This window comes from Manacus candei, unplaced genomic scaffold (assembly GCF_025592945.1).
Source record: "Manacus candei isolate 608988 ecotype Guabito, Panama unplaced genomic scaffold, ASM2559294v1 h1tg000014l, whole genome shotgun sequence".
Taxonomy (NCBI): Eukaryota; Metazoa; Chordata; class Aves; order Passeriformes; family Pipridae; genus Manacus; species Manacus candei.
Window position 1 is genome coordinate 55,111,511 of NW_026138062.1, and position 24,456 is coordinate 55,135,966.

The 24,456-nt window shown below is 37.9% G+C and overlaps 1 protein-coding gene across 9 annotated transcripts in view; it reads left to right on the forward strand.

The window, feature by feature from the left end:
- Nucleotides 1-530: 530 nt before the first annotated feature.
- Nucleotides 531-24,456, forward strand: part of SPAG17 (sperm associated antigen 17) — a 95,421-nt gene continuing 71,495 nt past the window's right edge. For all 9 annotated transcript variants that reach the window (XM_051778622.1, XM_051778618.1, XM_051778621.1 and 6 more), the window contains exons 1-4: nt 531-675; nt 9,101-9,241; nt 10,052-10,111; nt 22,059-22,190. In XM_051778622.1, the coding sequence (XP_051634582.1) occupies nt 574-675; nt 9,101-9,241; nt 10,052-10,111; nt 22,059-22,190 (435 nt within the window). In that variant the 5' untranslated portion in view covers nt 531-573. The remainder of the gene's footprint in view (nt 676-9,100; nt 9,242-10,051; nt 10,112-22,058; nt 22,191-24,456) is intronic.

A 24,456-nucleotide genomic window follows, 5' to 3' on the forward strand; every position in this document is an offset into this window, starting at 1 on the left:
TCTCCTCCAGGCAGCCCATCTCAAAAATGACGAGGGAAAGCACCTGAAAGCCCCACAAAAATCCCACAGACTCAGTCACGTTGGAAGGGACCACTGTGGGTCGTCTGGTCCAACCTCCCTGCGTAATCAAGGTTGTCTTAGAGCACACGGCACAGGGTTGTGTGCAGAGGGTTCTGGAATATCTCCAGTGAGGGAGATTCCACAACCCCTCCGGGCAATCTGTTCCAGCACACCCATCCAGTAAAAAAGTTCTTATGTCCACGTGGAACTTCCTGTGGATCAGTTTCTGTTCATTGCCTGTTTTCTTATTACCTGGCACCACCGAGAAGAGCCTGGCTCCGTTCTGCCGACACCCCCACCCCTTTACATATTTATATACATTGATGACGTCCGCTCTCAGCCCCCTCTTCTCGAGGCTGGACAGGCCGAGCTCTCTCAGCCTTCCCTCGCAGGAGCGATGCCCCCGCCGCGCCCCGGGGCTCTCCCGCCCGGCAGGCGCCGCCCCGCGGGACCGGTCGCCGGGGCGACGCGTGGGGCCAGCGGGGCCTCCTCCTGCCGCCCGCCCGCACCGCCATGGGCCCCAAGCGGCCCAAGTCCGCCCGCGACTCTCCGGGGCGCCGACCCTCCGCACTCCCGAGCTGGGAGGCCGAGCTGGTGTCCGCCCCCTTCGAGGAGGTGAAGGCAGCGGAGGGGCAGAGCCGGCGGCGCGGTGGGAAGGAGGGGGGATCAGGCTGGAGGCGGCCCTTCGCCGCTGCCCTGCCCTGGTGGTCGCAGCGCGGCTGGCGGGGGCTCCCAGCGGTACCGGGGGTCGCCCCGTGGAGGGCCATGAGTGGCCCCGATGTGCGGCCGAGCTGCGCCCCTGCCCCTTTGCCCCCCGCCACCGAGCGGCGGCACAGCGGGTTTATTTGCTTCTCCTCGGCACTTTCCTTTCTGGGCCGTGGGTGCCAAGTTTCGGCTCGGAGTGAACTTTTTATAAACTGCTGAACAACGAGGTTTGATGGAGGTGCTGACACAGCATTAACTGTAGCGTTGAAAATGTGAGGCTGTAATTTTCCTGCCTGACTTTGTGCAGCTAAAAGGCACTCTTTTTTTCTTTCTATTTTTCTTTCTTTTACAGAGTGTGAGGATCTAAAGGCATATTTAGGTTTCCAGGTTCTGTGTAAGCAATGTAATTCTCATAAATCTTGACTTGCAAGAGAGAATTTGGTTTCAAAATAGGGCGGTAGTTTAGCAAACAATAATATTTATCTCGCATGTGTTTATCTAGCACTGCTTCTACAAGTGAGACAAATTGCTTCCGTGGCTTTCTTGTTTTGTGGATTCCTGTTGTGCCCTATTAAAAACGTGAAGCAGTTTTTTGTTTCAGTTGCTGTGGGTTTGTGTTTTCAGGGTTTTTTTTCTTTTAATATGCCAGCAGCTCTGGTTAAATATGAGGAACTCTGAATTCAGAAGGAGGCTTTTAAACAGGCTGATTGGTTTCCCAAAAATGCTACAGATGTCCAAAAATCTCTTCAGTATTTACTTGCTTTTGCTTTTACTTGGTAGTAACCATGCTACCAAGTACGAGTTTAGCTAAAGAAGATCACTTTTTGAAGTAAGCTACTCAGCTTAGATTCTTGTTTCCCATTTTGCCTTACAACATAGATTTTTCAGTAAAGTTCAAAGGCGCTTGAGCCCTTTCTTGCTTGTGAATCTTGTCCCGACCCTAGGAGAACCTCCCTGAAGTATAATGGGTTGGAGGTTCAATCTCCATCAGCTACTCAGTTCCTGACCTTTCTCCCAGGCTTAATAGCAAGGTGCCAATTAGTGATTTTTTTTTATGGTGGTGTTTATTGTGGTTGTGGATATTGTGCAGTGAATTCAGTGAACAAAGTGCTTTGTATACTATGCTGCCTCTACAAGTAATTTACTACATTTCTTGAATGCAAACCATTATATTGAAGTATTTTTAAAGGTAGGAAATAAAATGCTCAAAATTTAGGAAATGTCAAAATTGTTAGTATTCAGGACCACACATTGAGGCAGATGCAAAAAAAATGTTGAATGTTCACTGAGTGGGGCAAGAATTTTGTAGGAAAAAGTATGTGATCACCTAATTAAAGATTATCGTAATGCCTATACCCATGGGGGCTGAATAAAGATTCCTTTTTTCCATAGTTCTGGTATTGCCCAACTACTTTATGTTCCAGTTCAGGTAATTTCACTTTCTCTGTGTTGCTTTTCACGGGCAAAGCCTTGGGAACATGGGAAAAACTGTCTCTTTTCTGCAGCCAGCTTAAACACAGGCTTCTGAGGTGCTGGGCAACCACTGAAATTTTCTTACTGCAGGAATAATCTTGCTCAGCTCTTACAGTCACAGGCAAGGCCATATTCGATGCAAAAGTGTCAAATGCCAGTGAATCTCTTCTGGGCATGTGTGAATCAAGATTCATCAAGCGTGGCAGAATGTGGGTGTGCTTAATGTAAATAAAAGTGCTCTGTAAAAGCACATCTTTGACACAAGTACGGCTCTGCTGCCAAATTTAATTTCTTCCTCTTGAACACGGGGCCATTGAATGTCTTAACTACTTAATCACATAGGGTTTTTTTATTAGAGGATAAACATGATTTTTAAAAGTCCAGTCTCATTCTGCAAATAGTCTAAGCACACAATCCCTTCCTCTGCCCACCCTACCCCACTAATCGTATAGCATAAAGGTTTAAACTTGAATATATAAAAACATCCTGTAAAAGAGTTCTGAGCAACTTGAATTGTAGATTTCACCAGACAGAGTGCACAAAACTCATTTCTTACTCATCCTCAATGTTGTACGTGATATACAATATGAATCTGAAACTATCTGGGAGATGACAGGAACTCCTAGCAAGTAAACAAATGTCTCTCCTCATAGTTCATATGTAAAAAAATTTTAAATCTTTTACTCGTATCACTTTAGAAAATATTCTTTCCCTTTAGTGGAGTCAAAGGGAATTTACTAGAACTGGTTTTAAATTGTACCAGATAGACTGAGTGATGAAATTTCACATTTTAATGTGTGTTTATGACTTACACTATTTTATTAGTTCCATCTATGAAAAAGAGTCATTTTACCAGTGCTGTTAAGACTTTTATGGATAGTTATGCTAAGTAAAAATATGATTTAAATGGTATTTACTAACCAAATAATTACTTCTACTAAATGCGCTGTGAAAACTGGCAAACACACAACATAAAAACATGTACAGAGGAAATATGGATTTTCCAGAGCCTCACACTATAGTTTATATACATCTTTCTTGTTTCTAATGTGCTATGCAGAAGAACATGGAGCTGCAAATTTTATTTGCCTTGAGATATTTATCATCTGTTTTAATTGGGTTCACTACAGAATTAAATTACAAAATATAAATTAAGATTCTTGGATAGTTTTAAACTTTACATGTGTTAAGTAGCTGAAGAACCATATTTGCTAAGTGAAAAGTGAATTCTGGGCAAATAAGCCCCTAATTGAAATAACTGTCATCTATTATTTGTTCTTATTAATACTATAGCAACTGGAAGCCGTATTCTGTGCTGACTTTCCACCTGTGTGATTTCTCTCTTTTTATTGGCATTCCAGGGCCTGAAAATTGAACTGAACTTTAATCTTGTAAAACCATTAAAAATGTTCTGAATAGGATGGCACCACTTTTAACTGCTATTCATACTGCTTCCTCTTCAGACAAAAATTAACATTCCGTTGAGCTTTGATATTCTCTAACCTGCCCAGGTTAGACAGCAAAAGCTCAGGCCCTTAAAAACAGAAGCCATTAGTAAAATGGATGTGTAACTTAGCAGACAATGAAAGTGGACTTGCAGATTTCTTAGCAGTGATGTCCTACACAGTCACTATGTTAGGACTACAAAACTGCCGATAAGCAACCTTTGCCAGAAATGCCAGCGGCATTTACTGATTTACAGGCTCCCTCATTGTTGAAAGTAAAGAGTGCTAGAGTTGTTATTGCTCTAATTGTTCATAAATCACTAACAAATCTTATTGTTTCTGAAGTATTATGTTAAATTCAGGAGATTAAAGAACTTGCTGTTTGGTTCTCAGATGTTTGGAGTTTGAGTTTTCAGATGTTTCTTTTCAGCCATTACAGGCAAATTTGAAATTCTGCTGTAGTGAGATGAACCTATAGTTGTTGGTCTAAGGAAAAAAACAAACAACTAAACAAAACCAGCACTCCTCCTCCTCCCCCTAAAAAAAAAAAACAAAACAAAAAAACCAGCAAACCCCACAACATTAGGTACCACAAGAATAAGTGGCAATGCAAAATGACAGATACTCAGATTGCCTGGAAATGGGGGAGGTGGGTGCTTGATGCTTTTCCTGGCCAAAGAGCTCTAGAAACTGGTACTGCAAAAATAAACAGTACGCCTGACTTGTTCAAATGTCTTCACTAGAACAGCTGGCCTTTTGTGTCTAAGCAATGAAGCAGAAAAAACAAGATATGTTTAAAAAGAAAAAAAAAGGTGTGCTACATCTGCTTTTTTCTTCAATATGAATTGAAGTTAGAGATTTTCGTAACATATCTATGCTATTCAAATACTGCTGTGATGAATAAGATGTGTAGGCTATGTGTACTTTTAAGAGTTCAAAAAAATCACATTACAGAGGAACACAGTACAGGCTTGAGAACAAAATCAGGAGAAGATAAGACACCTTCTGTGTTTTGTGAAAACAAGGATTTTTCAAAACTGCTAGATACTTACATGGAGCTTTCCGAGTTAGGTGGATCTTGCTAGGCTTGGAGCCTCTCTGACTGAGGGACATAGAAGTTTTCCACATAGATGGTTGTTTCTGACACCGAGAGAGACGTTGATGCATTTCAAGAGTTTTAAAACCAGAAGGACAATGTCATTTGTGACAATGATTGTCACTGGATGTTTTCCATTGAAAGCCTCCCTTTAATTAGAGCTTGTTTCAGATGGTTTAAGGAGTATTCAGTTACCAATGCCACATTTCCAGCTTCAATTTTTTTTTATTCAAATTTGAATCAATGTTGTTGATTCTGTGGAATATCTGCTCCCTGCATTTTGATCTTCTTTGTTCACACTTTGTAGTGCTTGTTATATTCTCAATGTCAGCCTCTCTAGACTGTTTCCATGCTTTTCCAGTAATTATTTTTTATGGTTTTCTCTATCCAGTTCTTTAGGCTAGGAACCTCATTTGAGGTAGCCTTAGGGTCACTAATCTATCCTCTTTCAGATCCTTTCTCATGTCTCGCTTCTACAATAACATTTGAAAGAATTAAACTAAGTAGAGGAGGAGTTGTATATTGAGGGAGAAAATATTTTTAAAGTAACCATATACATTTTACTACTTTTCCTTCTCATTTTTATGTTGTGATTTTAGGTGGTGAGCTGTAGAAGCAGGGTCTGTTTCTTCTCTATCCTTTCAATGCCTTGAACATTATGGGTACTGTTACAGGATTGATCATATAAAGGCAGTATTGCAAAAATATTAATTTTTCAGGTCAGAAAAGAGTATAATCAGTTAAACACCTTAAACTATATACTAACACTGCACATTCACTATTCTTACTGACTTCAGTTGCTGTTCTCAGTGTGCAACTTTTCTAAAAAATGACCTTTAAGGGCTTCAGTATTGGCCAGTCTAGAAATAGATGGCATGCTAATAATGACTCTGGGAAGTCTGGATCATTATTCCCTGTTAAGTGTGTGTAGCTATTTCTGATATTTATCTAACTCCAATTCCCAGGTGTTGCACTTTTTTTAGAAGAGCAATTTTTTTTTCCTTCATTTTACACTAGGGAGGTGTAGGCTGTCTCTAATAATGTTTAAATTTTTGTGCAAAAGACCTTGTATCCAGCTGCATATACTTCTGTAGAATTAAGTAAATTGGGGGTTATAATTTTCACTACCAGATCAGATATCTTGTAGAGGCTCATTCCATGTATTTTATTTTTAATCTATTAGCCAGTGTTTTGCATATGCTATAAATATTCTCATAGCTGTTCTGTGAAGAAGCTTTATCAGCTTGTTTCTTTGAAGCAGAGCGTTTACAGGGGGGGAAAAATGAGGCATAGTGAAGGATAATTTCTCTTTGGATAAAAAAAATTTTGAATTGGATAATTGTGTTTAGGTAATTCCTATTTTTTTTCTAGAAAATTTATTTTGAACAAACAGGACTGACCCTTATGTTTTGCTTTGGTGCTTTGTCACAGGTTGCTGTGAAAGTGGGCACCACAGTGGAAATCAGGAAAATTTTCTTTCCTCTTGCTTTATAGTGCCTTTGTGAAGAAGAGTCTCATCACTCAACCACAATTATGAGAGTGCCTGGGAATTACTATAGGGGCTAGAGAATAAGGGTTTGGGGGGGGGGGATCTGAGGATGAAAAGAGCTGGAAGTGGTATCAGATAATGAAGCTGGAGATGAGCTGGACAAGGAGACACAGGGCGAAAGCTAGGGGAGTAGGTCACAAGTGTGGTAAGCTTTAAGGGAAGTGGTGGAACTCAGATGAGGAGCAAGAGAGTGGAAATGGAAGGAGAAATTAGGGAAAACTGTGGCCAAGGGATGGAAAAATCAAGAGACAAGACTATAGGGAAGACAGGTTTCAGAGACTTTGTTGCAGTGTAATATTAATCAGTGCTAGGCAGGTTTAAATTGTCGGCACCAAGATACCAGCACATTTTAAGGGGGAACTGAAGAAGGCCTAAGACAGAGGTTTAAAGACTTTCTGGTAGAAATTTCTTTGCCTATCTGAAGAACAGCAGGAAGTTGTGGGAGTGAACTCTGTATTCCTGCTGGACCATGCTCACCCTAGCATCCTAAGTAGAACCTGACATTCCTGACTCCTGCTGCTCTTGTGCTGTCACCATCTGTCTGTGAGACTGACTAGACTTTGTTCCCCTCTCTTAGCGATCCTTAGTGAAGTGGACAGTGTAGTGATATTAGTTCCTCCATTAGCTCATGTCACAGGTGAGTGGTTGTTCTAGAGACTCCTTCTCTGCTGGTGAGCCCTGGGAGCACCAAGATACTGCCACATGAGGACATTTCAATCTCTGTTCTGAGAGATTGAAATGTATGATGTATAATTTTCTAAATTATACATTTGCATACAAACATGGGCACCTAAATCCTCTCTGTTCAAAGAAAGGTAAAGTTTTTCTGTCCAACTCTTGGCAACTATACAGTGATAACTTTGATGATACTATTTGGACTATCCAGAGCTCTTTTGTAGTGCTGTGCACTGGTAGCTATCTTTCAGCTTTAGGCAGGAGGAGTTACAGTCCCCTCACGGGCCATTGCTGCTTCCACTTCTCCATTGAGCAGTGCCTGCTGCCCCAGGTCAGCTGGGCACTCTCCTCTCATAAATTCCGTGGTGTTTGCATGCTCCTAGAGCATCAGTGATATTCTTGCACTCTCCAGCAGTTTGTAATTCTAAAAACTTGAGGTTCATTTTGTGCTACAATAAAACGTCAAGAAGTTCATGATGTTTGGAGCTGTAGGGGCCCTTTTAGATGAGTTAACTGATTGTAGCGACTTGCAGTTTCACTTCGTGACCAGGTGACCTTTCCGTCTTTTTTTGTTTTTCTGAATATTCTGTGGTTAAAAAAATTAGACGTACATATAATCACATTGTACCATACTCATGTGATGTGTCTTTGCTACTGTAAGAGTTTGACAAACTGTCTCCCACCATGCAAGTATATACTAGTTTGAAACTTATGTCAGCTGTGGCTTGCTTCCATCCCAAGCCATCAGTTACTCAGATTGCAAATATTTAGGTAGGCTTTTTTTCAGCTAAGAAAAGGATCAAGTGAAGAAGGGTATGGTAAAACTGGAAAAAGAAATTTCTTTTACCATTTATACCTTTTTTTCTTAGAACGATTCTTTTCCTCACTTCACTATAAACTCAGGTTTTGTTCCTCTTCTCCACAACTTCATACATAATATAAACATACAAAAATATTTTCATCAATATTCTAAAGTTACCACCCTCTCTTAAATTTGTCCTTAAAATCTTTCTTTGCTATGATGCACAGTGGACTGGTATGTGACTCTGCTTAACCTGGTCCTTGGGGCTTCCTTGCTCTGACTGAAGCCCTCTCCATGTTTATACCTTTATGCAGCTGTATTGATAACCTTGCAGTTTACATATGCAGATGTGCATTGAAAAAAAATAAATTTCATGATTCATGAAGAGTGTACAGCACAACCATTAGAAGTGCTTATGGTTCAGCCACCACTGATGTCAATAAAGAATACTCTGGAGCAAGATGTGTTACTCACTTTGTGAAAGGGTTTCCAGTAGGTTAGAGCAGAAATGTGAAAGAAGATTAACCAGTAAAAGTTGCTTAAATGACATGATTTTTAAGCTTTTGTGTATATATATCGCTAAATAACATGTTCCAATCTTCTCTTGTTCCACATTTCTTTAACGCTGAAAACATATTTCTTTCCATTAAAATATGTGTATGTTACTGCAAATATTTGGAAACTGCTTGTGTTTTTCATTTGTCAGTATTGTAGTGAAATACAGCTTGCCATTGAGAAGTAATTTTTCTTGGTTCAGTATGCTTAGTGGAACCACATAACAACAGTTCCATGCATAAATATACCCTCATAAAATATCATAAAAATAATACTGCAATTTTCGGAAAGTGGTATCTGGGCATTATCTAATTCCCAGGACGAAGGAGCTGAAATTTGTTTATTTTTGTCTACAGCAAATAATCACAATACTACATATATTCAAAATTCACTTCTTGTTTACTAAGCTGTCAAATCTGCAAATGCCATTTAAAAGCTAGTGCATCTTTGTGTGATGCTAAAGCAGCTTTCTCCTGGGGGGAGGTTTGTAGAGGCTGTTTGTAGGCATTTGTGTTTTCCATAGCATAATGCTGCCACCTGATGGCAGAAAGCATTGGGACAAAGTAGTATGTGCTTTTTCAGGTTGTATACAATTTATTTCAGTGTGATTAATACAGTGATGTTTAGTATGTCTTCAAGGGACATAAAGCCATCTCTACAGAATTACTCTTTGAAACTGCAGAGAAGTACTTTTGTTTGCTTGAATTTTAATACCTTAAAATTTTTATTTTGGAACGTAGGATGACTGGAAGCCCAGCATCGCTTTCGTTGTTGGGACCAAGATGGAGGATGAAATCCACATTCAGGCCCTGTCTATGGCTGTGCGGGTGCCACAGCGAAAACTCTTCAGCGTAATAACCCATGAAGACATTTTCAGACAGGTACACCAAGAAAGTAACTTTTAATAACAAACCAAACTGTAGATCTCACTTCTAGGTAGTGCCTTCTTTGGCCTGTGGTAACGATAAATTACTCTGTGGAAGTTTCAAAAATTACACTAATTCACAGAATCACTAAGGCTGTAAAAGACCTCCAAGGTTATTGAGTCCAGCCTTTGACCAAATACCACCTCGCCAGCTAGGCAATGGCACTGAGTGCCACGTCCAGTCGTTTCTTGAACGCTTCCAGGGATGGTGACCCCACTATCTCCATGGGCAGCCCATTCCGATGCTTGACACCCCTTTCAGTGAAGAAATTCTTCCTGATGTCCAACCCAAACCTCCCCTAGCACAACTTGAGGCCGTTTCCTCTTGTTCTGTCGCTGGTTACCTGGGAGAAGAGTCAAACCTCCACCTTGCTAAAACCTCCTTTCAGATAGTTACAGAGAGCAATAAGGTCTCCACTGAGAAAAGGATTTCTCCAGCTCCCTCAACTGCTCCTCATATGACTTACTCTCTACACCTTTCACCAGCTTCATTGCCCTAATTCACAGGAGTAAAAAATGGAAAAAGGAAGGCTTACTGTATAAGCTGCTCTGCTCCCTGTAATGAAGGGATGCGATGAAGAATTGTTACAGACTTTTCTTCAAGGTACCGATCACAAAAACTCCCTCCCTAAGGTGCAGGGGTACCATAAGATGATTCCTCACTGTTTTGGAGTTTAAATGTAGTGTTTGCAAAAGGGAACAATGAGGAAAATAACCTATGTAAACATAAAATCATCTCACAGTAGAATGCTTTGTTTACTTGCAGATCACAGAATGTGGGAGTCAAAAGGGAAAAAAGGTTAAGGATGGGCCTATGTACTATGAGGTAGGTTAAAACATGTATTGCAGAGTCAGTGCTCTTTTACACTGAAGTAAATACAGCTGTGTGGTTGTGTTATGCATTCCTGAGTAAATGCAAAGCTATTGGATTTGGTTGGTAAAAATATTCAGCCATCTACATACTTTAACTGGGTTTTTTTGTGATACCAACAGTGTTCTTTTCAGGGATAAGAGTTTTATGTTTAAGGATATATTACATGGTCATATTTTGATGGTGATGTCTCAAATTACAGAAAACCAGTCAGACTCTGGTCTCTCAGAGGCTCCCAGTAGTTTAGAGACTTTTACCTTCATTTATGGGAATGCAGTCCCCTCAATGAAACACAATTCTGTGTGCTACTATCCGTTATTATCTGTTTGATGTTACATTCTAATCTGGCCTGTCTAATAGAATATGTCAGTGGGGTTTGGAATCATGCCTAGTACAAAGAGGACTTCCTCCTACCTTGTTAATGTTTTACTTACAGCTTGTGAGAGGCTATAAAATCCTATGATTAATTAGAAGATTGTTTAAAATTTTCTCAGGTAGAGTTTTATGGTCCTGCAGACCTGAAGCATAAAGAATTTTGGATCCCTCTAAAAAGATCTTGTTTGCATTTTATTTCTGCAATGACCAATAAACTTTTTATGTGTCTCAGGTTTTGGTGGACTTTATAACAGGTCTTTTTAGTTGAGGTCTGTTTTTCAGTAATGCCAGGCTACTGTCTGAACAAGTCCCTTTGGAATTATTTACCACTGACATGACTGTGAATTTTATGCAATTAACCCTCTTCATTTAGGACTAGCCTCCCAGGCAAACTCACCCTTATATTACCTGGTATGTAAAACCTCTTCAGTCCTACTGACAGAAGGATTTTGAAGTCTAGCTCTAAGCAGAAGCTTTGTATGATACCTGTATTTAATTACTAAGAGCAATTTTCCTTGTGAAGTGGATACTTATTAAATTCCAGCTGTCGGTGCTGTGTCTCATTAGCTACTTACTTTACTCCTCAAAGACATTTTTTCCCTCCCCTCCTTTAACAGAGAATATAAAATGCCTGTTCTGACCTTTTGCTTGGACTCAGTTTCCGTTCAGGCTGTAGCGAATTAAAAGATTGATCATGTTGCCACACCATTAAGATCCTGCCTCACTGGGCAGAATTTGCTCCTGAACATTCACATAGATTCTGTGTGCAGTTTGTGCATTCAAAGCTTTCACTGCAGCAAAGATGAAAAAATACCAGAACACAGGGTTGTGAAATGTTCTGAGAGGAGCGTTTCTATCATCACCACTTACAGTTCTCTCTGTGGCAGGATTCAACAAACTGTCATTACCACAAGCACACGTTCCTTTCTTAGAGAGGAGATTCCTGACATTCAGTGGTCTTTGAACATATGACATGTACATGTGTGTGAATTTGGAACTAATAATGTGCATAGTAATGTGGTTATTAAAGGTATTAATAGTAACATTGTTACACGTGTCATTGGTCTTGCACTTTGCATCTACTGAAATGCAGGGGGTTTTAATAAATCTCAGTGCAGCAGTCTGCAGTGCCTACAAGTCAGGAAACTTTAACAAACTGCTCATGATATATTGCAAGCTAATTATATATCATATTAAAATAATTCCTATTGTTTGTTCTAAGTTATTTCCCTTCAGGGCTTGTATCATCTTACTGTATTGTATTTCATATCACTCTTAATGTACAAAATGAAGAGGATCATAGCAGGCTTTATGAATATGTAGCTAAAAAATTTCCAAATCCAGGAGAATTAAGTGTCTAACACCTTTTCTGACCATTACATGACTTGCTGGGGGTAGGAGTCCTGATTGGTAATTTCAGCATTTAATTGATGATGATGGGCTGATTCTGTCATAAAGATACTGTGGAAATAATTTTTTTCCTTACACATGGGAGGGAGACTGTTATGCTTTCTGTAAAATATCAACAGATTTCATAATTTGTCATGTACAGTTTTTCCAACAGACAAGACCTGAAACTAAAAATATATGCATTTTATAAGCAAGGTATGTATCTTTTATTGTTATTTACCTGTTTGTTTTGTCAGTTTTCTATTAAGGTTAATAATATCATGTTTTGTCAGTTTTCTGTTAATGTCATGTGTCATGAAGGTACTTTACCACTACTAAATAAGACAGTGTTTTAGTTTCCAAAGTTTGAATTTTGGAAGTCTATTCAAGGCTTAATTTTCCACACTAGATTGTTCATGACGCTAATTTTTTATTTTTTTTTTTCCCCCTTAAAAATTCTGGTGAGATTGAGTTTGGGGGCTGTGTGGATTGGAAGGATTTTTTTTTTCTTTTTCTTGTAAGAGTTATTTCCCAATTTTTGTTGGATTCACTGGGACTAGGTCAAGAAAGTTGCCTTTATGTTACCTGGGAAATTCTGAGAAGGAATCGTGTCCCATACTAGTAAGGGAACAAGCTGAAGCTGGGAAGTGGTACCAAGGTGATTATGAAAGAAGATGGATCCTCATGTAGCCCCTTCATTTGAGAAGACTGGAAGTAGATGGTGTTGCTGGAAGTGGACAGTGGAGTAAGGATCATGACCATGAGAGAGAGAGGGATGGAAGGGAAAGAGATGTAGAAGAGTTTTGTGGTTCTGTCATATAAGCCAAGATGCTTCGGATAAAGGGTCATGGAAAGATGAAAAAGGAATAAGTGCCAGAGACAAGAGCACTTTTTATTTGGCTGTGGATCTCAGAGTGTTACTTTCAAAACATGTCCTTGAAGCCAGGAAAACTAAAATCTTATAACCATCAGCATCCTTCCATGCTGTTCTGACTCATCTCTGGGACAAGTCATCCCGTGTACCCAAAAAGGCTTGATTGGAATTAAAAATATTAATCTTTATTCCACTCCTTGTCAAGAATTAATATATTGTCTGGTTTCTCACGAGAAGGCTCCTACCTATAGTTGTCAAACTGAAAAATATAATCAGATCAGGTGCCAAATCCAAATCATATCCCATTCCCATCCTAGAATTTTGTGAGACTGAAGCAGAGTAAATCAGTTGTAAATAAGTATTTTCCAGCTCTTAATCTATGGCATCTCCTGCATTTTGAGGATAGGAGGCAGCATGAGGACTGCGTGCCACACTCCAGTAATCCTTGCTAGACTTCCATGAGGACAAGTATAGGTGAATACATGTTAGAAAAACTCCTGGGCATAGCAAATTTGTGTGTGTGTGTGTATATATATATGCATATACTATCTATTATTAATATATATAAATAAAAACAAGTCTAAGGAGTAAATTCACCTTGTCCTAGGCTCTGTATAGTATGCTGAGGAAGAGTGAAAGCATGCTTTAAATAGAAAAGATGGGTACAACCCAGGGGAAGAGGCCATTACGCAAGTGGAGTGAAGTCTGTGACAGCAGCAAATCCCCTAACTTGCAGGAAGTGGGAGGAGGAGGTGATGGAGAAAGCATTTGTATTAGAAAGGAAAAGGTAAATGGACTATCCAGGCTTTGGACCTCAAATGTAGTGGAAGTGTAGCTGAAAGTGTCCAGCAAATTATTTTGTTTTTCTTGGTTTTTAAGCCTACACCCTGTTTTTAGTGATGCCTTTTTTTCTCCTCTTTATCTTTCATTCCCCTGCAAGATCACAGAGCTGGTGAAAAGCTGACTCAATGCACTCTGTGTTTTTCTCAGTCTAGGCTAGGAAGGGCTTGATAAATGCCTGGTGTTGTAGGCTTACATTCTTACAGTTTACACTGTTCTGCCTTACAAGAATTATGTCATTTCTCTGAGAGGTAACTTTTATGGTTAGGTGTAAAACTTCAGACTTGTTTTTCAAGTGTAAATCTAATCTGATTTTTCATGAGACTATAGTGAATACTACAAAATTAAATATATGTATATATATATATGCACAAAATAAGATCACTAAACTGTTCTGATTTTTCTTTTTGAGTGAGAAAGGCTACTGACAAAATTTCCAAACACATAACCCAAGAGTTGGATTTCTTACCAGTGTTGCTGTCACCAATTTCTTTTATGTTCTGTGAAATTAGTAGATAGATAGATTTGATTGGCAGAAGAGACTACCGTGACCCATAGCACAGGTCACAATATTTTTTGTCAAAAATTATCTGTGTATTGAAATTTTTTAAATCAAGATTGGATGTTTTTTTCTAAATGGTTGAAAACAGTTGAGAATATGCTATGATTTAATTTGTTTATCAGGAAGATCTTTCTTGATAAAATATACTTTTAATATCACTGAAAATTTATTTTTTAATGGATGACTTCTAGCCATGTTTTCTAAATTAAATAAAATCTTGCAATTAATCTTCCATTCTCTGTGTTGAAGCTTTGACATTGTGTTCAAATTTTCCCTTAACTTTTTCTCTTTATTCAACAATGTGTAATAAATTTCTTTGGGGTTTTTTTTCAATTCTTAAATATGTGAATCTTCTCTAACAGACATTTGCAAGTCACTATTTTTATTTAATTGTGGACACCCAATGGACTTCATGTTTTTGTTGAATACATGTCAAATACAATCAAATACAAGCATAATATAATGGATTGCTTCCTGTTTAATATATCACTGTATACAAATCTGAAGATTGCATAAGTTATCTTGGCTGCTGCCTTGCAGAGCTAGTTTTGGATCAAAAGGCTCATCCTTGACCAATGAGTCCTTCACAAAGTTACTGGTTTACAGGTGCTCCAACCTGCAAATTTGGCCTGTTTTCTTTCTTCTGAGATTCAAACCTTGTAATTTAACAAAACCTAATCATACTACGTTTTGCACTATACTAACTACACTAACCAGATTTCTTTGTATGAATGAGTTTTCTGCTACATTCTGTATATCTCCCATGGTTATTATATCTTTTGGAGATTTTATACTTGAAGAGGTTATAACATTTCCCAGATCACTGACAAACTTTTAAATATTCTCAGTATGTTGTATGCTTCTAACCCCGAAAGAAGCTCACCTGCTGGATGATGACTCTTTGTAATTGCATTTTTAGATCTGTCAGTTAATAAGTTTAAATCTTTGTCACCATTTGGCATATATTTGTGGAAGTGTATAGGTTTTGACACACCACCATCAGAAAGATTAGGCTTTCTCAAAAGTACAGATAGTCATTTTAAACCCAAACCTTCTCAGTCTGTGTGTCAATAGAATTCTATTTTGTAATACAAGTTAGAAAGATTTTGCTTTCATTCCATTAGAATGAAATTAATTTTAAAAGCTATAAAATGGAAAAACTCAGGAGCCAAAACTTATCTGGTGCTGTTGTTTTCATGAAAGGGTTTGACAGTAAAAACAGCTTGGACAGCCATACTGAATGGTCAGAAGGATAGAAAGATTTAATTTTATTTTTCTTTCCCATACAAAGCAAAATAAATACTGCACTCTTAAATGCCATAATAAAATGGAGCAGTTCTCCAGTCAGCCTTTGTCAAGTGGCATTGTGTGGATGCAAGTTAAGAGAATTTTATTGCAGAAGGACTTGGCAGGATATGCAGAGGTTTAAAGCTCAAGAAACACTTGGGAATTGTTGTTAAATGAATATGCCTTTTAGGGAGGTACTGGCTTCAGGGAAGGGTAAGGGACTTTCAATCCTGCTGTGAGCATTATCTACTTATCTGTTTTCAGCTCTTTTCTATCTCTTACCAAGCTTCTGCCAGTTTGGAGTACAAAATATAGTACGATCCCGCTGCATGAGGTGGTACATTTACCTGAGATACTCAGTGTCTTGTCTTCTGAGGAGGGTTTAAGTACTCTGCCTCCTGGGTCCAGGTATTACTTAAAAGGATGTTAAGGAAAAAAATTGTTAGCTTAGGTTTAGCATGTCTTTACATCAGCCTTTTCATTGTCAGAGCATCTGATGCACCTGTGTGATCAAGAGGCCTGTGTAGTCCTTTGAGTTATCAAATTATATGCCTTCCATTTGGATTTATTTGTTCCATGAGACTGAGCTGTTGTTGCTCGAACCAATCAGTCCTATAGATTGTAGTTGTTTGCAATCATTTTCTAACATATCTCCAGTTCAGTATTCCTTTCCAGGATCAATGTGCCATGTTAAGAAGTACAGGATTTCTAAATGCTAAAACTGGGGGGTGGAAAGGCTTGAGCTCTGGCAGGAAAAGTCTGTGTCTTCTAATTTTCCATTTCCTAAAATCTGAGAGGTCAGGTTCTATTATTTACATGAGACAATTGACATGTTAATAATTTAATTTCAAAATAGTGACTCTTAATTCTAGGATTCTAGAAACATGCATTATTATTTTACTACTGTTAGATGTAATTATTTGGCTTGAGGACATTCCTAAAACTCATATTGTTGGTGATTTATTTTCTAGGAGAGAAAATTGATACCTTTTGCAATTCATCTACCTATTTAAAACTTACTTTAGAATATTGGTGAGATCTTGGTTTTGCTTTCTAGTTTACAAGATTTCCTGCATACATGCAACTTGGTATAAGATTTTCTGCTTTTTCTGTGCAGGTTTTTTTGAAATGTCTCTGTAACTAGAGCAAACAGCATTTATGTCTGTAAGAATGTCATCCTTGAAGTGGTAGAGGAATCCTCTGAAGGAGCCAAAGGAAATGCTGTCCGCTGTTTTGTTGCCTTCAGAGTTTTCAGATGACTGTAATTGGTTCATTAAGGACAATAGAGAGTATGAAATATTTTTCAAGCAGAGCAATTAATCCCAGAATCTTTTGTCACCAAATAAAAAACAAGCAAACAAACAAACAAAAAAGAAATGAAAAAAAAAAGCCCAAAGCCCTCTTGCAAAGCTAGACCACGGTGTAAAGATCCTGCCTAGTTTGTGGTGCCAAGCCCACAAGGCCATTGGGACTTGCTGACCTGAGAGTTCTGAGGTTCCAAGAGGCTTAGAAAGCTCTGGCAATATGTAGCTGGATGAGTCCTACCAACACAAGGGTTAATGAGGTAACTTTGCTTCCTAAATCTTTTTGTTCCGCCTCTGATTGGGTTCTCTTCCTAGCCAGATGCAATGTTAGAGAAGCATGACTAAATCCTTTAGCTTTGTAGTGTTCATTGTGTGGATTCAGTTGGCTAAAATTACTGGAGACAATTTACTTCTCAGAAGCATAAAATATTCTACTCTATAATGGAGAGATTTGCTGGGCAGATTCATACCACTGAAATGTAAACATTTCAGTATTTGATCATAGCAATGTGTCTTTCCATCTGAGCAGATCACATCTGTCTGATCACAGCAGACAGGCCTGTTTTCTCTCTTTAAAAAAGTCTAGGTTCTGTAGGAGTTCTTCAGAAATCACTTAAATGCCATTTCAACTATTGCCACCCAATCAGAGTGTTAAAAGAACCGAGATATGAGAAAACCTTCCCTATGCATAAAACTCCTCCTTCCTGAAATAGCAATACTAATGCCTGGTCTTTCAAATCACTGGATATTTGTATTGTATCTTTACTTCCCTTAAAGTAGTTTGTTCTCTTGGTAGCAGTTAGTGGTCAGGAAGGTGACACCATGGTAGGTAGGTGTCATATCATAGATGATGAAAGCTCCTGTAATAAAGACAAGGTGAAAAGTCATCTGAATTTTTATGTAATGTATTTTCTCATTTTTACTTAAATTAGGTTATTTCACCATTTATATCTCCCTTAAAACATTATTTAGGTACTAACACAGAAACATAAGCAGCACTAAGTAACACTAACAAACAGAACACTGTACACATATGTAAAGAAGTTCTCATTCTGCACTGCTGAGCTTAAAACAGTTAAGATACCCCCTCAGGTTGCACATTTTCTGTAGAGTGAGGTTTAAAGAACAGACCTTCTTACAAGGGATATTTCTAATAGGTTTCTGCTAACCAGATCAAGCTGTGTTGTGTTTTGGCAAAAAACAGACTCACTAATACAAATGACAAGTTATTTTTCGAGAGTACAAGCAGCCATTGCTGCTGCTCTGAGAATTATTGTCACAATAGAAAGGCAGATATTTCGTACATGAACAGCATTCATATTTGCTCAGTATTGCTTAATTTTAGTGGGTTTAATGGAAAAAGACTCTGAGGGGTAGAAGGAGTCATCAAATCCACTTTAATTTTTTTCATTCTCTAGAGTACATATTGATATAATCTTCATTGAGTAACAAAGATTATTCAACTGGCTTAGCTAAAGTTTTACAGTCTGTTCAGATATGCAATTGATTTACTGATTTATGTGAGTCCTTAAGCTCTGTGTGAATTGAGAGTCATTAATTCACCAGTGAAGGATGACGACTAAGCAAGTGACCTCTTGACATTATAGGTGGGAAGAGCTTCTGAGGGATAAAATGAAATTAGGTGAGTGGTCTGATAGTAGAAACTGATTTGGCTTTCAACACACTGTAGGTGTGATCTGAAAAAAGTTGTTTCAGTTAGCTCAGACCCTTCCTTGTATTCTTTCAGAATGATTGATTGTAGCATGCTATGGTCAATGAAACGACATTGGCAGATTCAGAAATATTTAGTAGTATGTGTAAAGAAACCTTCTTTGGACAAAAAAAATTATTGATATGACACATGCAGCTTTTTTTTTCCCTAGTTCATCTTGAAAGTTGCTTATGAAGGATTCATGTTACTTATGGCAGATTGTAATAAGTGAAGATAGCTTTTTTCCCCCATTTTTATTACTTTGTTCAGGAAAGTACATCTGAACAGTAATTACAACTTGGTTGTGTAATCCATATAGCCTCTTGACAGATGACTATCTTGCTTCAAATTTACTTAAACTGTGTCAGCTGCTAAGGATTTTACCTACTGAGGAGTTCTTCTAGGAACTATTCTATTTCTTTGGGAATAGATATATGTGATAGTCTGAATATCACACAGGTTCGAGAACCAGAGGGAAGACAGGGCTTTAGAAAGCTCACCCTGGGTGTGGGTAAGCTTCACTATGAAGTTGGCTGACCACTGTCCATAGCAAGCAGTGCTACTGCTTCCAGGTAGTAGTAAAGCTGTGAAAGTTAATAATGTAATTTATCCTTTTGAAAGATTTTCCGATTAGGATTTAGCAACCACAATGGTTCTGTATATTGTAAAAGAGGTATTTCAAAGAAAGATAACATAAGGACTCTGGCTTTAAATGTTTCCCTAGCTTGTAAGACCTATCTCCTCTCTCAATGGCGCTGACATCTGCCAGTAGTATAGTGTTACTTACAAGCACTCATGTGGTGTTTGAGTGGCTTGAAATACATGCCCTTTGCACCAGGCAGCTAAATCTCTGCGTGGTTCATAATGCCACCATACGAGATCAAATACTGCATCACTGAAGCCTTTCTGCACTTCACCAATGTGACCCCTGCTGTGTGAGGAATGCTAAGTTTCCTCTTCCTTTAAAGGAAAAGAGGCCCTACCTAACTAAGTTTGTCCATCCAAGTTTCCATGGTTTCTCACGTAAGAAAAACGTCATCACTGGTGGGATGAAGTATAGCCAATCTGTAATGAATCCACTTCATAGTATCCAAAAAACTTCCTTCTGTATTCCTACCAAATCTTCGTCCTCAGCTTTTTTTTTTTTTTTTTAGTTAAGGCTCTATAGATTCTTAACATTTATGCCAGGTGCCTGCATAACTCAGAGGACCATAGATGAAGTAAATATGGATGTGTAATAAATTTAATTTCTTTTATCTGCCATGCATGGATTGATCTATGTTCTGTCTTTTGCAGTAATGAAGGATTGTTTTTAATTTCCATATCTAAAAGCAGATTTTACATTTCTATATGAAAAACTATTTGCTTTCCTTGTATTGCCAAATGTATTGTGCTGATTTTTTCTTCATCTTCTTTGTCTGACCTCTCTCCACAATCATGGGATGTACTTCTGTTAAATAGTTTGGTTTATACTTCTCTACCAGCTCACATAAGAAAATTCGTCCTTCTTACCCCCTCAGGAGTTGTCCAGCTCACTGCAGGGCTTGGTCAAGTCTCTTCTGCATTCTCTAACTACAAAATAGGAATAATCATGATGCATTGCTTTTGACTGGTAAAATGCTTTGAACTTCTCAAGAAGAATGTATTTTAAGAATCTAAGCACTTTTTTCTTCTTCCATGAACAATAAATCAGCAACTGCCATTGAGATGGGTTACTATATATACACTTTCAAGAATCCTTCCAGAATCCCTCCATTTCCCCTCTATTGTGTTTCAAGAAATGTGCAACTCATCTACATTAGCCACTGAGAAGCATCACTTTCCATAGGCTGTTAACATCAATTCTGCAGAAAAAAAAACCTATATGAGAATTTTTCTCTCTGAAGGAAATTGCTGTGATATTTCCTCAAAGTGTCTTTCTTTCAGAGCACAGATTTGTGTGGCTAGCTCTGAGTGACTGTTTTTTTGTTGGAATGACTAGTAGTTTCTAGTGTGCCTACAGTCTGTGAGATTTTTAAAGTCTTGTTCTTAAGAAATCCTTGATTTTCTGCTGTGACTCTGAAGTCAGTGGGTATCTTTTCAGAAGCCTTCTATGGTTGACTTGTTGAGATGGTAGCCAGTAAGTTGTCTTACTTTGAATATGAAACAGTAGAGCAAAACTGATCTTAATCATGACGTATCTTGTGTATGTTAAGGAGATAATCAGGTTTATTTGTGGTGGAGGGAAAGGATTGTTTTGGAAGGATTTTTAAATGCATATGTTTTGGTTTGTCTCCCTGTTACACGATTCAGGAAAAAAATCAGAATTTTAAGATATTTCTTTTTCTGTACTTTCATTTGTATAAAACAATAATTCAGTGTATAATAATCTTGATTCCATTTTGCCTTTGTTTTATTCAGAGAAGCATTTTTAGTGGCTAGGTTTGCTTACCTGGGTTTTACTTGAGAAGTGAGAATTTCTAAACTAGGCAAGGAGCTATGAAAGCTCAAAGCTAATGGTGGTGTTTGCATTAGACAAGACACAGTTCAGTGACATGCAGTGTGCACCTTCATTGTCTGAATATTAGCAAGCAAAATTGACACCATATGTGCCCAACTGTAATTGCTCCAAGAGGGGAAAAGAGAAACATGTCAGAACATTTGAGTAACACCTAATTCAGCCCATGGTTATAAATAAAGCTGATGGTTGCTTAAAAACAAAAGTAGGAAAATATTATGGTTATATTATTCCTCAACAGCGCTTCCTACATAGGTGAACTTTATTACAGGGACAACACAAGTGAAAAGAAACATATAACAACTTTTTATGGTATTTTTATGTTATTTTATTTTTTTCGCAGTAAATAAAGTGGTTATGAGGCTCCAAGGAAAACGGCCCAGATGTTAGTGAGTTGTATGAAATTTAGTGGAAACAAGCTGTAAAAAACATAGTCATAAAACAGCCTGTCAATGCCACACATCTGGACAATGCAGCTGTATGTTCCCGCTGCTGTCATCACCCTAAGAAAATTCAATAGCCTTATTTCACCCCAATTAGGCTGCATACCAACAGAATCAGAATTACACAGGGAGGGGGTGTGTTTTTACCAAGACAGACCCTCTCAAATTCCCTTCAAGAAGTTTTTATCTTTCATTCAGAGCTAGTGCCTCAGACACTACTCACTTTGTAAACAGTACTCCAAACTATTCCCCTTGATCTGCTGTTACGTGCTTTTTAATTTATTACTTTATAATAAGTAGTTGCTCAACGTTGCTTCTTTGTTTAAAATCTAAAAAAATGTGCATTTTCCTGTGAGAATTCTGTGTCTATTGATTTTTGCATAAATTGTGGAAGTATTTTCTGTTCTAGTTTTATCTCATACTATAGCTGATAGGACTTCATTTGAGGTCTTCAGAACCAAAGAATAGCTGTGCATCTTACTGATACATTGTTTTCCTGGAAGTGTGGCTGTTTTGACCCACACGTTGTACAATGTGTGTATTTCATTTCATCATTCAAAGTGTGTGTCAAATGGAGCAATAGTTTTGTTGTGGTTTTTTTTTTTTTTTTCCCTCTACAGGTAATAGAATTAGCCAAAGCCATTCTGGATGGGGGTGCAGAAATTCCTGTTACACTAACTGGAAAGCTGTTGAAATTTCAACTGCTTTGTCTCAAACAGAAGGACCTTCAGAGAAGAGAAGCTGAAAAGAAGGTACATCAGAATGCCTTAGGGGAGGATGCTTAATTAAGTTTTTGAAGACACTTCTAGTGTTGCTTCCATAAATTCAGCTTTCTTCTCGTGTTTGACTTCATAGAACTGTAATTGAGGAGAAATGTGACTAGAAATATCTTTTTAAGTTAATTAGATTTTGTGGATGAAGCTGTCAATTACTCAAATGCTAGTGAGAAAGTGAAAAAAAAAAGAGAAAATAAAAAATACTATGCAAGAACTCTTTGCTAGAGTGAGAGCTAGTAATGGCTTAGCTGAGTCTTAGGTCCAATAGAAAATAGAACTACAAACTGGCTTCATCTGAATATATCTCTCCTGAAGTAAAGGTAGGAGAGGTTGTTACTTGAGAAGTATCTAGGATAGAAGCGCTATGAAGAAGTTATTGTTAAGAATCTCCTCTCTGAAGGGAATTTGGAGAAGTTATCTCTTCCCTCCTCTGGCACTAAGGCAGAATAATATTTTCATAAACTATTCCTGGCATATATTTGTTGAATCTTTTCTTAAAACTTTCCACTGCTGTGCTTTTGCTTTTCAGTAATTACTGCTGAACTATGTCTGCATGGGACTTGTTTGGAAAAGGTTTCTGGTCTTATCAACCATAGTCTTGTTTAAACCTTTTACTGCTTCACTTCTCGCTGGGTATGGGGGCAACAGTTCTTACCCTGCATTCTATGGAAATCTATTACATATTTAACTAAACAAACTCAAATATATGTCGTGGTTTCTAGTTTTTGATTATGCATGTTCCTCTCCTTTGAACTCTCTCCTAATAGTACATATTTTGAAACCTGCTTCTCAGAACTGAGTACCACATTTTCCAGTGTTCCCAAAACTTGCTTCCATATGTCCTCCAAGATCATCACTAGCTCCAAGATTGCCTCAGTCAAATTGCTTATGTGTTCTAGGAGGAATTTCACCAAGCTTGCACAGAATCACAGATCAGACCTCTAGTTGCTTTTTAATATCTTTTAAAGTTGTCAGTGGTACCTTTCAACAACTTACTGAACAGTTGGTTTCGATATAGTCCTTTTTGAGCAAACATTCATGCAACTGAACACCATTATCAGAGAGCTGTAGTAAGTTTACCCTGTTAATTATCAAGAACTATAGTGTAAAGTGAGATGACATGGAGACCTGAGCAGTCTGTGCATGTAAAAGACGCAAGAAGAAAGCAGTTTAATGGATTTTGTATACTTGAAAAGTCTGTAAATTTTTTTATCAACAATTCTGTTTGTGGGAATAGTATAGCACACAATGGATGGTGGATGAAGTATAGCTCACAACCACAAGAACATTAAATGCTAGATGATTAAATGAGAATTGTGTCCTGTTTCCGCAGAAGACTATTGATTAGGAAATGGTAACATAAGACAAATATATGAATAGTATGAGAAGATAGTGTCTTTTCAATCTGAAGAGAAATTAAGAGGCTGAAGCTATAGAGCAGATTATTTATAGTGAATCAAGAAAAAATGGCTTTTCTCTTCGATACTAGTCAATTCTGATAAGTAAACTTTAAAACAAAAATTTTAAGTTTAAAGATTGGGCACTTCAATATTAAAATGGAATCTTTAGCTTTGATTTGGCAAGATTAGTCTTGTAACTCTAATTTTATTTCCCTGGTCAAGTGATATTCTTGGTTAGAATCTTGGCAAGTCCAGAAATGTCTCTGCTTATTTGAGGATGACTTAAAATTATGCAGATGCAATAGATGAAGTTGATTATGGCCTGATGATCATATCTTCTGTTTGGTGTGTTCATCAGCTTAGAGTTCAAAGAAGTACTATCAAAATTTTTTTGTTTGAAATGTCCGAAGTGGAACAAATTTGAAGGAAAATAATGAAAGCCTCCAAATCCTTCATTTCACAGTGCAAATAGTTTCAAGAATCTGTCGAAGGCATTTGTAAATTTTACAGAAAGGGAATGCATGAAGGAAGGGAAAAGCAGGAAAATATTTTCTACTTTGATTTTGAATTTGAAGTAAATACAAATTCCACAGCTTGAAAGTCTGCTTTTCATCTGGATCTAGGGAAAGCAACTGTGTAGAGTTAACTGCCCTTTCTCATTTGCATGAAAGGCTTTTCTCATTGCTTTAATAGCCACTAAAGTGACACCAGCAGGATTGTAACTGTAAGTTAAGTTAATACGTTTTTATGTTATTTAATTTAGCTTTATGATTCTGAAATGTCATTTTTGCATAGCTGGACATAGTACTTCTGCTGGGTAAAAATAAAGTGGAGGCTTTCTT